The sequence below is a fragment of the Doryrhamphus excisus genome, chromosome 19, assembly GCF_030265055.1.
Source record: "Doryrhamphus excisus isolate RoL2022-K1 chromosome 19, RoL_Dexc_1.0, whole genome shotgun sequence".
Classification (NCBI taxonomy): Eukaryota; Metazoa; Chordata; class Actinopteri; order Syngnathiformes; family Syngnathidae; genus Doryrhamphus; species Doryrhamphus excisus.
In genome coordinates, this window is record NC_080484.1 from 15,247,617 (window position 1) to 15,261,223 (window position 13,607).

The 13,607-nt window shown below is 44.2% G+C and overlaps 1 protein-coding gene across 2 annotated transcripts; it reads right to left on the reverse strand.

Annotated features, from left to right (window-relative positions):
• Positions 1-88: 88 nt before the first annotated feature.
• On the reverse strand, positions 89-11,087 carry fbln5 (fibulin 5). Of its 2 annotated transcripts, none has more exons than XM_058057024.1 (11): positions 10,824-11,087; positions 10,646-10,700; positions 9,074-9,125; positions 8,730-9,005; positions 5,614-5,736; positions 4,770-4,886; positions 3,612-3,728; positions 3,426-3,548; positions 3,207-3,333; positions 2,928-3,123; positions 89-1,806 (listed from the first exon to the last, which is right to left on the reverse strand). In XM_058057024.1, exons 1-11 carry the CDS (start codon positions 10,865-10,867, stop codon positions 1,645-1,647), a joined length of 1,392 nt encoding a protein of 463 aa, XP_057913007.1. In that variant the 5' UTR covers positions 10,868-11,087; the 3' UTR covers positions 89-1,644. The 2 variants fall into 2 exon arrangements, with proteins under 2 accessions (XP_057913007.1, XP_057913008.1); XM_058057025.1 differs by having other exon boundaries at positions 90-1,806; positions 9,074-9,122; positions 10,824-11,085.
• Between the last annotated feature and the right edge of the window lie 2,520 nt (positions 11,088-13,607).

Sequence of the window (13,607 nt, forward strand, 5' to 3'; positions counted from 1 at the left end):
CCTCACACTTAAGCTCCTCCCCCTTTGCTCTCCTCCGCCTCCCTCCCTCCCAAACAAACACGCTGATGGTGCATACGGGAAACGTGGAAGTACTTGAAGGTAATGTATGCTAAAGTATAGAACAATAGGCAGTACAACCTGGTATTTCATATACTATACAAGTCACCTAAAAAGTGCTGATATACAGTCTGTACTGTATGTACTGTATGTACTGTATACCAGCGACTGCTGCTTAATACGTACATGGACATGTAGACTGAACAATGACTTCAAGGCCAAGTCAAATCACTGTAATGATTGACACAGACCGACCAATGACTGCTTCTTTGTGTTATGGCTGACATGTAAACCGACCAACGACGGCTTCTTTGTGTTATGGCTGACATGTAGACCGACCAATGACTGCTTCTTTGCATTATGGCTGACATGTAGACCGACCAATGACTGCTTCTTTGCGTTATGGCTGACATGTAGACCGACCAATGACTGCTCCTTTGTGTTCTGGCTGACATGTAGACCGACCAATGACTGCTTCTTTGCATTATGGCTGACATGTAGACCGACCAATGACTGCTTCTTTGCGTTATGGCTGACACAGACCGACCAACGACTGCTTATTTGTGTTCTGGCTGACATGTAGACTGACCAATGACTGCTTCTTTGCATTATGGCTGACATGTAGATCGACCAACGACTGCTTCTTTGTGCTATGGCTGACACATAGACTAACCAACAACTGCTTTTTTGTGTTATGGCTGACACGTAGACTGACCAATGACTACGGTTTGGTTTAATGACGCTCCAATGACTGCTGCTGTGTGTAATGACGACATGTGGACTGACCAATGACTGCTTCTTTGTGCTATGACTGAGGCGTAGACCAACCAACGACTGCTTCTTTGTGCTATGGCTGACACGTAGACTGACCAACGACTGCTTCTTTGTGCTATGACTGACGGACTGACCAACGACTGCTTCTCTGTGTTATGGCTGACACAGACCGACCAATGACTGCTTCTTTGCATTATGGCTGACACGTAGACTGACCAACGACTGTTGCTGCATGTAATGAGTGACAAGTAGACTGACCATTGACTGCTGTCATGTGTAATGGACAGGTCGACTGCCCCATGACTGCTGCTGTTATGTCTTAATGACGGCCAGACTGACCAGCGACTGTTGCCATGTGTAGTGATTGACAGCTGACATGCCTGCTATTGCGTGTAGTGATTGACATATCTTAACTGATGAGGACTATTATCTATTTTGTGTTGTAAAAAGATCCTGTCGTGGTCGCCGTGGACGTGTCTAATTCCTGGACTGAGCGTGTTTCTGCTTCCTTCCCAGAAGGGAAGCAAAGAAAAAGGCGTTCCAGCGGTTTCAGCGGCCTGCTGCTCATACGGACGTTTATTGTGACGGATGACGATACAATAAAAGTCACACTCACAGCTCATCTGAGGCGGTGTTGAGAATACGACGGCGTGCGGTCATTCTAAGAGGATGCCAGAAATTGTACACCACGCGCATCCCGCCAAAGCGTCCATATTACGGGCCTTAAAAGCCCAGAGTCCATTAAAGCAGGGCGGGGTGACTTCCATTCAGATGTAATGATGTGCAAAATGGCCGTGAAGGTCCGTGGACGCGTCAGAAGGGATGTTCCGACACGTATACGGTCAGGCGAATGATGGAGCTGCCGCGGAAGTTGATGACGTTGTTGACCGTGACCATCTCCAGGTCCAGGACCACCTCTCTGGGACCCTTGATGGGCCGCGACAGGACCAGCGTGGCGCTCATGTTGCTGGTTTGCTAGAGGGAAGGAAGGCAGGTTGGTCACATAGACGAGTTCGAGTAAACTCCACCAGCTAGTATTCTTGGAACACCAACATATGGCGCCATCTGCTGGTGGTTGAGCGTACTGCAGGACAGACCTAAACCTTTACAGCTGACCAGTTACTACTAGTAAATGAATACATAGTGCTGTACCACATGTTTTATACCGGACTGACCAATAACTGCTAGCGTAAGCAATGACTGACATGTAGACTCACCAATGACTGCTGCGGTATGAAATGATTGACACGTGTACTAACCAGTGGCTGCTGATGTCAAAAGACTGACTAGTGCTGTGTGCCAGGACTTGATGTATAGACCGACCCATGACTGCCCCTTTGTGACTGATTAATGACTTATAATGACTTGCCATGTAGAATGACCAATGACTACAGTTTGGTTTAATGACTCTCCAATGACTGCTCTTGTGTGTAATGACAACATGTGGACTGACCAATGACTGCTCTTTAGTTTTATGATCGCCCAATGACTGCTGCTGTGTGTAATGACTGACATGTGGACTGACCAATGACTGCTGCTTAGTTTTATGATCGCTCAATGAATGCTGCTGTTTTAAGTGACTGACATGTGGACTGACCAATGACTGCTGTTTAGTTTTATGATCGCCCAATGACTGCTGTTGTGTTAAATGATTAACATGTAGACTGACCAATGATTGCTGTTTCATTTTATGAGCGCCCAATGACTGCTGTTATGTGTAATGACCAACATGTGGGCCAACCAATGACTGCTGTTTCCTTTTATGAGCGCCCAATGACTGCTGTTGTGTGTAATGACCAACATGTGGACTGACCAATGACTGCTGTTTAGTTTTATGATCGACCAATGACTACCGCTGTGTTAAATGACTAACATGTGGACTGACCAATGACTGCTGTTTAGTTTTATGATCGCCCAATGACCGATATGTGGGCTGACCAATGACTGCTCTTTAGTTTTATGATTGCCCAATGACTGCTCTCGTGTGTAATGACAACATGTGGACTGACCAATGACTGCTGTTTAGTTTTATGATCGCCCAATGACTGCTGCTGTGTGTAATGACCGCCATGTGGACTGACCAAACGGGTCCTTACCCTCATGTAAAACTCTTGTCCCTCGTTGCCAGACTTGATCTGGAAGATGTAGAAGGCGCCCGGGTAGCGCGTGGTGGCCTGCATCTGGAAGATGTCGGCGGGAACGCTGCGTCCGGACGACAAGTCCATGTGTCGGTAGAGGATGGTGAAGGGCTGGTCCTGGCAGGAGGGGTTGTCAGTGGTGCACATGCACTGGCTGCACGAGGACAGACACGCGGTGAGACAGACGCGGCGGCGGCGGCTTTGTGGACAAAACGGTGACGCGCGGGACGCACTCACTTGTCTCCCACTTCAACGTAAGGAGGCGGACATTGTAGCGGAGCCAGGCACGTGTGGCCTCCCTGGAAATTGAAACAGACTCGTTCTGTGGTGCAGGTGTTGTTACCAGTCTCACATTCATTGACGTCTTCAAAAGCAAGCACACGACAACAACGGACGTCAGTTCAAACGTCACAAGGAGAGCAAAACGGCGGCGTCCCCGAAGAAAAGCGCGGGCACCTTCGCAGCTCCTGCCGTCCTCGTACACGTAGTAGCCGGGTGGACAGATGCAGGAGAAGGACCCCGGCGCGTTGACGCATCGGTGCTGACACAGGAACTCCGAGAAGCTGCACTCGTCCACGTCTGCGGACAAACACGGAACGGCTTCAGCGTCACGGGAGCTAATACGGCGACGTGTCCGCTTACCGATGCAGGAGGTTCCGTCCGCCGCCAGCTCGAAACCCTCGTCACAGTTGCACATGAAGGAGCCGTGGTTGTTGAAGCAGGTGTGACTGCACGGCTCGTCCTCGCACTCGTTCACGTCTGACAAGCACAACGCAAACACGCTGACATTGCTAGCTAGCTAGCTCGCTCTCTATATAAACGTGTGATGGCGAGGGGCATGCGGCCATCATTGCACGACAGTCACTTAGCTTCCACATTAGCACCTCTTTTTATGTCACTAAATTCTCGGAAATTTTGTAAATATAATAATAATAAAAAATAATAATAAAAATAATAAAATAATAACAATAATAATAATTCTTCAATAATAATAAGTCTTCAATTTCCATTATTTTTTTATGATGGAGTATTAAGATCAAATTGAAAAAAGCTTCCACATTAGCACTTCTTTTTATGTCACTAAATTCTCAATTTTTTTAAATATAATAATAATAATTAAAAAAAAATAAATAATAATAATATAAAAAATAAAATAATAATAACAATAATAACAATAATAATAATTCTTCAATAATAAGTCTTCAATTTCCATTATTTTTTATGATGGAAAATTAAGATCAAATTGAAAAAAGCTTCCACATTAGCACTTCTTTTTATGTCACTAAATTCTCGTAAATTTTGTAAATATAATAATAATAAAAACATAATAATATAAAAAATAATAAAATAATAATAACAATAATAATAATTCTTCAATAATAATAACTCTTCAATTTCCATTATTTTTTATGATGGAGTATTAAGATCAAATTGAAAAAAGCTTCCACATTAGCACTTCTTTTTATGTCACTAAATTCTCGTAAATTTTGTAAATATAATAATAATAAAATAAAAAAATAAAATACTACTAATAAAATAAAATAATAATAATAAAATAAAATAATAACAATAATAATAATTCTTCAATAATAAGAAGTCTTAAATTTCCATTATTTTTTATGATGGAGTATTAAGATCAAATTGAAAAAATTATCATCATAACAATGAAAATTTGATTTGTTATTACAACATATACAGCTACTATTTCTTCTTCAACTACTGGTCACATGACTATTGTGATGTGTTGTCCCTGTTGCACACATTTAGCTGTAATGTTAACATCGAGGTCACTGAACGCACCTTGACAGCTCCTGTTGTCAGGGTTGAGCGTGAATCCCGGGTTGCACGAGCAGGAATACGAGCCGGGCACGTTAGCGCAAAGCTGCTCGCAGTAACCATAGCGACACTCGTCAATATCTGCAAAGGAAAGGAGATGCAGTCATTGGACTTTTTCAGCCTACCGCAAGGGGGCGCCGTTTTACCACATATCCCATCCATTCATTTTCTGTACCGCTTCCAATGTTCCCCTAATGTTTAAACTTTCCCCCAAAATTCATGTTCTTTATTCCTCATAATATTACCTTTCGTGACTATTTCGAGTTTTTGCTATACTATACGATAAATACAGTTTTTTTTAGAAAAATATTTCAATTCTATGCTACTACAATGACATTTACCTTCACAATATTGATTTTTTTTTACTCATAAGAATACAACTTTATATTTGGGTATTATTCTTATAAATTTCCAGCTGTTTTTTCAATTTCTTGTGTTTTTTTTAATTTCCAATTTCCAAAAATTACAATATTTTTTCCTCATAATATTACAACTTAAACACACAACATTTTCTGGAATATTTCAACTCCATGCAACTAAAAGGGCATCATTTTTCCTTTGTAATATTTGCAGTTTATTATCAAACTGCAAGTCTTCTTCTCGTTAGAATTCAACTCAATATTTGGAATTTATTCTCATAAAATGAAAGGTGTTTTTTTTTCTTCTTCCAATTCTACTGATTATTTCATTTTATTGTCTTTTTGTAGCTTTCCTTCTTGCAATTATATAAATAATGCCATGGTACACAATTGCTGCATCTGGCTTTGTGGTTTTAAGGGGGCGTCTAGGAGGAGTGATGGCGTCTTACCTTGACACTGACCCCCGATCAGCCAGAAGCCTTCAGTGCAAGAACAGGTGTAGCCCCCCGCAGTGTTGATGCACACCTGGGTGGGGTTACAGTGATGGGAGTTGGTCTCGCACTCGTCGATGTCTGAGAAAAACAAAAGCAGCACATGTCAGACAAATGTGATTATGGTAAGATGGCGGTTTGGCGACATCTAGTGGCCGGCCGCAGTATCACATACTGAAAAAGCAGACTTCTTGAAGCTTCAGCTTCTGGAGCTTTAGATATGATGTCTATATATGATTACTATGATGTCATGGCGTCTATGCGTATACACTATGATGCCATGGTGTACGGCGTCTACGTTATATCAAGTCGAGGTGTCAGATAGCCATAATGAATGCCAAGGAATGTGATCCGAAGCTGTTATTGTTCCGTCGCGGGAGACTGATTGTTCCGCGATAAAGTTGGCGGCGGCCTGAGACTTCCATCCCAAGAAGCAGCGGAGCAGCAATCTCCCTTCCCTCCCTGGCGGTGGCCTTCAGCCTCCGGTCTTTGTTTCGACATTCCGGGTCTGCCTTTCCATTTGTTTGTGCGCCGCACGAAAGATCTCTCCGATTACGCTGCAAATTCCTTGCACACTTCCTCGCCAGGGAAAGACATCCAATATTCCTTTGTTTGCTTTTTTTTTGGGGGGGGGGGGGGGGGGTGATAACGTCCGGCAACCAGACTGCTGACCTTTCGGAGGGGGGGCACCTTGGGACTTGTTTGTGGGTCTGGTCCCCTCTGACTGGTCCACAGGACGTCTGGTCTGACACCACATCTTTCTAAACGTCATCTCACAAGAAGCTCTAGTACTAATATTACTACTGCTAATACTACTACAAGTTGGATCCATTACTACTACTAATACTACAATAATTTTGACCTGCTGTTACCACTAATACAAGCAGTACTTCTTAGTAGTGGTAGTAGAATTTAGAGGTAGAAGTTGACAAGTCAATAAAAGTGAGAGTGGGGGCTCGCAAAAAGGGGGCGGGACCAGGAGGGCGCCACAGGTTCACTCGCTGGTGAACAAGCGGCCTGTGTTCTTTCCGGCACTCAAAGGCTGAGGTGGGCGGCGGGGAAGTACGGAACCACACGCCAGACGCCAACGTCTCACGGAGGTCCCGGCCGGGACCCACTTTTCCACTTTTCCATACGGCCAAATTCCGGCAGGGCGCCTAAACGGCACCGCCATTATCGGTGAAGAGAGCGGCGGTCCCGCTGAAGACAAAGCCGTGTTTGTTCCGCGTCCAGACGGGCGTTCATGACATCATTGGTTTACGCCGTGGGCCGGCCACCCACACAGGCGGGCCTGTGTCCCTGTGCCCCCCACCCCCTCACATGAGCTCATGTTTGGCAGCCGGGGGTACCCACAAAGAGTGTGTTTGTATGCCCCCGTCATTAGGTACACCTGGAACCACAGCCGGCCATCCTAACCCCGGGGGTCGGCAACCCGCATGTGGCCCTTCAGCCTCTTTGTTGGCTGGCCGAGTTCTGACTGCTGATTGGATGATTCCATCATTCCACAAATGAGAAGGCGAAGAAGAGGACTACAAGGCAAAGAGGACTACAAGGCAAAGAGGACTAAAAGACCAAGAGGACTACAAGGCAAAGAGGACTACAAGGCAAAGAGGACTACAAGGCAAAGAGGACTACAAGGCAAAGAGGACTACAAGGCAAAGAGGACTACAAGACCAAGAGGACTACAAGACCAAGAGGACTACAAGGCAAAGAGGACTACAAGGCAAAGAGGACTACAAGGCAAAGAGGACTACAAGGCAAAGAGGACTACAAGGCAAAGAGGACTACAAGGCAAAGAGGACTACAAGGCAAAGAGGACTACAAGACCAAGAGGACTACAAGGCAAAGAGGACTACAAGGCAAAGAGGACTACAAGGCAAAGAGGACTACAAGGCAGAGAGGACTACAAGGCAGAGAGGACTAAAAGACCAAGAGGACTACAAGACCAAGAGGACTACAAGGCAAAGAGGACTACAAGGCAAAGAGGACTACAAGGCAAAGAGGACTACAAGGCAAAGAGGACTACAAGGCAAAGAGGACTACAAGGCAAAGAGGACTACAAGGCAAAGAGGACTACAAGGCAAAGAGGACTACAAGGCAAAGAGGACTACAAGGCAGAGAGGACTACAAGGCAGAGAGGACTACAAGGCAGAGAGGACTACAAGGCAGAGAGGACTACAAGGCAGAGAGGACTAAAAGACCAAGAGGACTACAAGACCAAGAGGACTACAAGGCAAAGAGGACTACAAGGCAAAGAGGACTACAAGACAAAGAGGACTACAAGACAAAGAGGACTACAAGACCAAGAGGACTACAAGACCAAGAGGACTACAAGGCAAAGAGGACTACAAGACAAAGAGGACTACAAGGCAAAGAGGACTACAAAACAAAGAGGACTACAAGGCAAAGAGGACTACGAGACCAAGAGGACTACAAGGCAAAGAGGACTACAAGGCAAAGAGGACTACAAGGCAAAGAGGACTACAAGGCAAAGAGGACTACAAGGCAAAGAGGACTACAAGACCAAGAGGACTACAAGGCAAAGAGGACTACAAGGCAAAGAGGACTACAAGGCAAAGAGGACTACAAGGCAAAGAGGACTACAAGGCAAAGAGGACTACAAGACAAAGAGGACTACAAGGCAGAGAGGACTACAAGGCAGAGAGGACTAAAAGACCAAGAGGACTACAAGACCAAGAGGACTACAAGGCAAAGAGGACTACAAGGCAAAGAGGACTACAAGGCAAAGAGGACTACAAGACAAAGAGGACTACAAGACAAAGAGGACTACAAGACAAAGAGGACTACAAGACCAAGAGGACTACAAGACCAAGAGGACTACAAGGCAAAGAGGACTACAAGGCAAAGAGGACTACAAGGCAAAGAGGACTACAAGACAAAGAGGACTACAAGACAAAGAGGACTACAAGACCAAGAGGACTACAAGACCAAGAGGACTACAAGGCAAAGAGGACTACAAGACAAAGAGGACTACAAGGCAAAGAGGACTACAAAACAAAGAGGACTACAAGGCAAAGAGGACTACGAGACCAAGAGGACTACAAGTCACTCACCGTTGCAGGTGCCGTCGTCCGCCAGCGTGTACCCCAAGATGCACGGCACCGGATAGCTCACCTGGGGGTAACTGGGCTCCGCCGCCCTCTGCGGGGGGGCGGGCTGGAAAGTCTCGCTCTGAGCGGCCGACGCGGGCAGCTGCGGCACCTGTGGGGGCTCTGGTCTGAAGGGCTGGTTGTAGAGCCCCCGAGGGAGGCAGAGGTAGCCCCCGTTCTGGTTGACGCAGCGCATGTCCCCCCTGCAGGCGTCGGGTAGCGTACGACACTCGTCCACATCTGGGAGGCGGAGCAAAGGTCATGTGTGTGCGTTGCGGGCGTATGTGCGGCACGAGAGAGATGCTCACCTATGCACTGTCTTGTCCTGCGCTCATACGTGAAGCCGTCTGTGCACGTCTGCTGGAACAGCGACACCATCCGGTGGCAGCAGCAACAGCAGGAACAGCCATGTGACATGTGAGAAAGAATTAAATAAAATGTAAAAAAATAAAAACAAATCAAAATTAAAAAACAAATAAAAATAAAAAATAATAAAAACTTAAAATATACTAGAAAGTCACAATAATATATAATAATAAAAAAACTTATTTTTAATTCTTAAAATTATAACATTATTTTTATAATCATTTATAATATTTATAATAATATATAAATAATATTTTTTTTATTAATTTTAAACTATATTAGGAAAGCAGGAAGTGAACAAATGTAACAGTTAGTGATTGTAAAAGTACCAGATGGAGGGGTAGGATTTAATAAGCTTTGCTTCTTCCTACTCCTTTTGGACATGTGGAACTGTGAACTGATTATGGGATGCATTCAATTGTAATCTGATGCATGTTCAAATGAAATTAAACCATATTATTACAATATACATGCATATATACTGTGTAGATAGAATTTATAGTCTTTATAAAAATATTTATACATCTAATTCTGCCAATCGGGACTTTTAATAAAAATTAAAAAAACAAATAAAAATAAAAAAATAATACAAATAAAAACTTAAACTATATTAGAAAGTAATATATATATATATATATATATATATATATATATATATATATATATATATATATATATATATATATATATATATATATATATATATATATATATATATAATACAAAATAAAAACTATATTAGGAAAGCAGGAAGTGAACAAATGTAACAGTTACTGATTGTAAAAGTACCAGATGGAGGGGTAGGATTTAATAAGCTTTGCTTCTTCCTACTCCTTTTGGACATGTGGAACTGTGAACTGATTATGGGATGCATTCAATTGTAATCTGATGCATGTTCAAATGAAATTAAACCATATTATTACAATATACATGCATATATACTGTGTAGATATAATTTATAGTATTTATAAAAATATTTATACATCTAATTCTGCAAATTGGGACTTTTAATAAAAATTAAAAAAACAAATAAAAATAAAAAATAATACAAATAAAAACTTAAACTATATTAGAAAGTAATATATATATATAATATATAATAATATATAATACAAAATAAAAACTATATTAGGAAAGCAGGAAGTGAACAAATGTAACAGTTAGTGATTGTAAAAGTACCAGATGGAGGGGTAGGATTTAATAAGCTTTGCTTCTTCCTACTCCTTTTGGACATGTGGAACTGGGAACTGATTATGGGATGCATTCAATTGTAATCTGATGCATGTTCAAATGAAATTAAACCATTACTAAAAAAAAAAAAAAGCAAAACCAAAAAAGTCCTGCTAGCAAGCCAACGTGTCCCGAGTTGGACATTTTGACTTTGAATTGGTTTGAATGGGTTGAGATGTGAGAGGAGGAGACCAGGTAGCAGCAGAGTGTGAAGGTATCATTGAAGAAGGTCCAACACAACATGAGGGTTGAGGAGACCATAATGAATGAAACAAAGTGCCTACCTGTCCGTGTGCTGAGTGGATCCCAATCAGAATGCATAGCACAGCTGCCAACATCCTGCAAGCAGATACATATTTCATCGTTTAGGCCGCGGTGTGAACTTCCTGTTAAGGACTAAAAGTCAAAAAAAAAAAGAAGAGAAAATGCTCTCCTTGGCAGGGAACACAGATGAATACTGACCTTGCAGAGCAGCACAGCTCGGAGGAACGTTTGACACAAAACATGTCTCCGCTTTTCCTTTACAGCTCCTTCGACGCCCCCTTTAAAAGTGCTGCCTCGAGTCCTGTAGTGGAACTCCCACCCCCCACCTCGGTCGGCTAAGACCACCAGACCAGGATGTCAGTCCCCCGGTCCAGGTCGCCTCACAGGAAAGACCCTTTTTTCTCCAAAATGAACCAGGAGCGCTGGTGTCGCCTCTTTAAGATGATTTAGCAATACAAGCTCACACCCCCTCTAACGGATCTAGCACCCCCCCCCCGCCGCCAACAGCTGGATCCCATCAAGCAGAAAGTAACGCCCCCCCTGTTTCTACTGCCTGATCCAAGTGTAGCAAAAGCACGGCTTCGAGGGGGGAAAAAGCTGAAACATTTGTGGAAAACCGAAAAAAGCCCCCCCCCAGGAACGGATTCCTACACCGTGGAATGGAAGAAGCGGCCTCCAACAGGGGGCGGAAGTACATTTATTTCATTGGAAAAATTTTACAAATGTTCCTTTCCGGCCTCGAAACATAAATGTACAAAGAGTCGCTTCTTATGTTCTGTAAATATAAATATTCCTATTAATCATATTAACAATCCTGATTCCACACCTTATTAGCAAAAATAACACAGGCACTGTGTAAGCGGCACCCGTAAATAAGGAGAAACCCCAATGGAAGGTCTTTAGGACTTTAGCAGATGTTCCAAGGAGCCAATCACAATGGTTGGCTCCTCCGCATTAAATATTAGCCTTAAAAATTAAGTACAGCTGAGGTGACGACTTCCTGGAAAAGTGCACTTTTTTTTTTTATCATCATCCATGTCTTGGGGCGAGAGGCGGGGTACAGCCAATCACAGGGCACATATAGACAAACAACCATTCACACTCACATTCATACCTATGGACAATTTGGAGTGGCTAATTAACCTAGCATGTTTTTTTTGGAATGGGGGAGGAAACCGGCATGCAAACTCCACACAGAGATGCCCCGAGGGTGGAATTGAACCCTGGTCTTCTAGCTTTGTGAAGTCTGCGCGCCGCTCTATCATCATCCACAATGCGTTCTAAAGATATAAAAGCAGGTAAAAAAAAGAGGCAGCTAAGAATGTATGTATTGGGGACGCAGCTATTTTTGGCCTATAAAAGCGTCAACCAGACGAAGAACTACGTTACCGGCGTAGTGACACCTTGCCACACAGGCTAGCGGCTAGCTCCAAAATGGCTGAAGGCCACTGGCCCAATGTAACGCTACATATTCATTCATTCATTTTCTACCGCTTTTCCTCACGAGGGTCGCGGAGGGGGGTGCTGGAGCCTATCCCAGCTGTCTTCGGGCGAGAGGCGGGGTACACCCTGGACTGGTCGCCGGCCAATCACAGGGCACATATAGACAAACAACCATTCACACTCACATTCATACCTATGGACAATTTGGAGTCGCCAATTAACCTAGCATGTTTTTTTTGGAATGGGGGAGGAAACCGGCATGCAAACTCCACACAGAGATGCCCCGAGGGTGGAATTGAACCCTGGTCTCCTAGCTTTGTGAAGTCTGCGCGCCGCTCTATCATCATCCACAATGCGTTCTAAAGATATAAAAGCAGGTAAAAAAAGAGACAGCTAAGAATGTATGTATTGGGGACGCAGCTATTTTTGGCCTATAAAAGCGTCAACCAGACGAAGAACTACGTTACCGGCGTAGTGACACCTTGCCACACAGGCTAGCGGCTAGCTCCAAAATGGCTAGCTCCAAAATGGCTGAAGGCCACTGGCCCAATGTAACGCTACATATTCATTCATTCATTTTCTACCGCTTTTCCTCACGAGGGTCGCGGAGGGGGGTGCTGGAGCCTATCCCAGCTGTCTTCGGGAGAGAGGCGGGGTACACCCTGGACTGGTCGCCGGCCAATCACAGGGCACATATAGACAAACAACCATTCACACTCACATTCATACCTATGGACAATTTGGAGTCGCCAATTAACCTAGCATGTTTTTGGAATGGGGGAGGAAACCGGCATGCAAACTCCACACAGAGGGTGGAATTGAACCCTCGTCTCCTAGCTTTGTGAGGTCTGCGCGCTAACCACTCGACCGCCGTGCCGCTCTATCATCATCCACAATGCGTTCTAAAGATATAAAAGCAGGTAAAAAAGAGGCAGCTAAGAATGTATGTATTGGGGACGCAGCTATTTTTCGCTTATAAAAGCGAAGAATGCCAACCAGACGAAGAACTATTTTATCGGCGTAGTGACACCTTGCCACAGAGGCTAGCGGAGAGCGGCTCCAAAATGGCTGAAGGCCACTGGCCCAATGTAACGCTACATATTCATTCATTCATTCATTTTCTACCGCTTTTCCTCACGAGGGTCGCGGGGGGTGCTGGAGCCTATCCCAGCTGTCTTCGGGCGAGAGGCGGGGTACACCCTGGACTGGTCGCCGGCCAATCACAGGGCACATATAGACAAACAACCATTCACACTCACATTCATACCTATGGACAATTTGGAGTCGCCAATTAACCTAGCATGTTTTTGGAACCGGAGAAGGAGGTCTGCAGGTCTGCACGCTAACCACTAGACCACCGTGCCATATTGCTGTTGACAATATTTGTTGTCTAAATGGATTACATGTTATTATGAATGTACTGTACATGTTACGGCGGCACAGTGGTCTAGGGGTTAGCGCGCAGACCTCACAGCTAGGAGACCAGGGTTCAATCCCACCCTCGGGCATCTCTGTGTGGAGTTTGCATGTTCTCCCCGT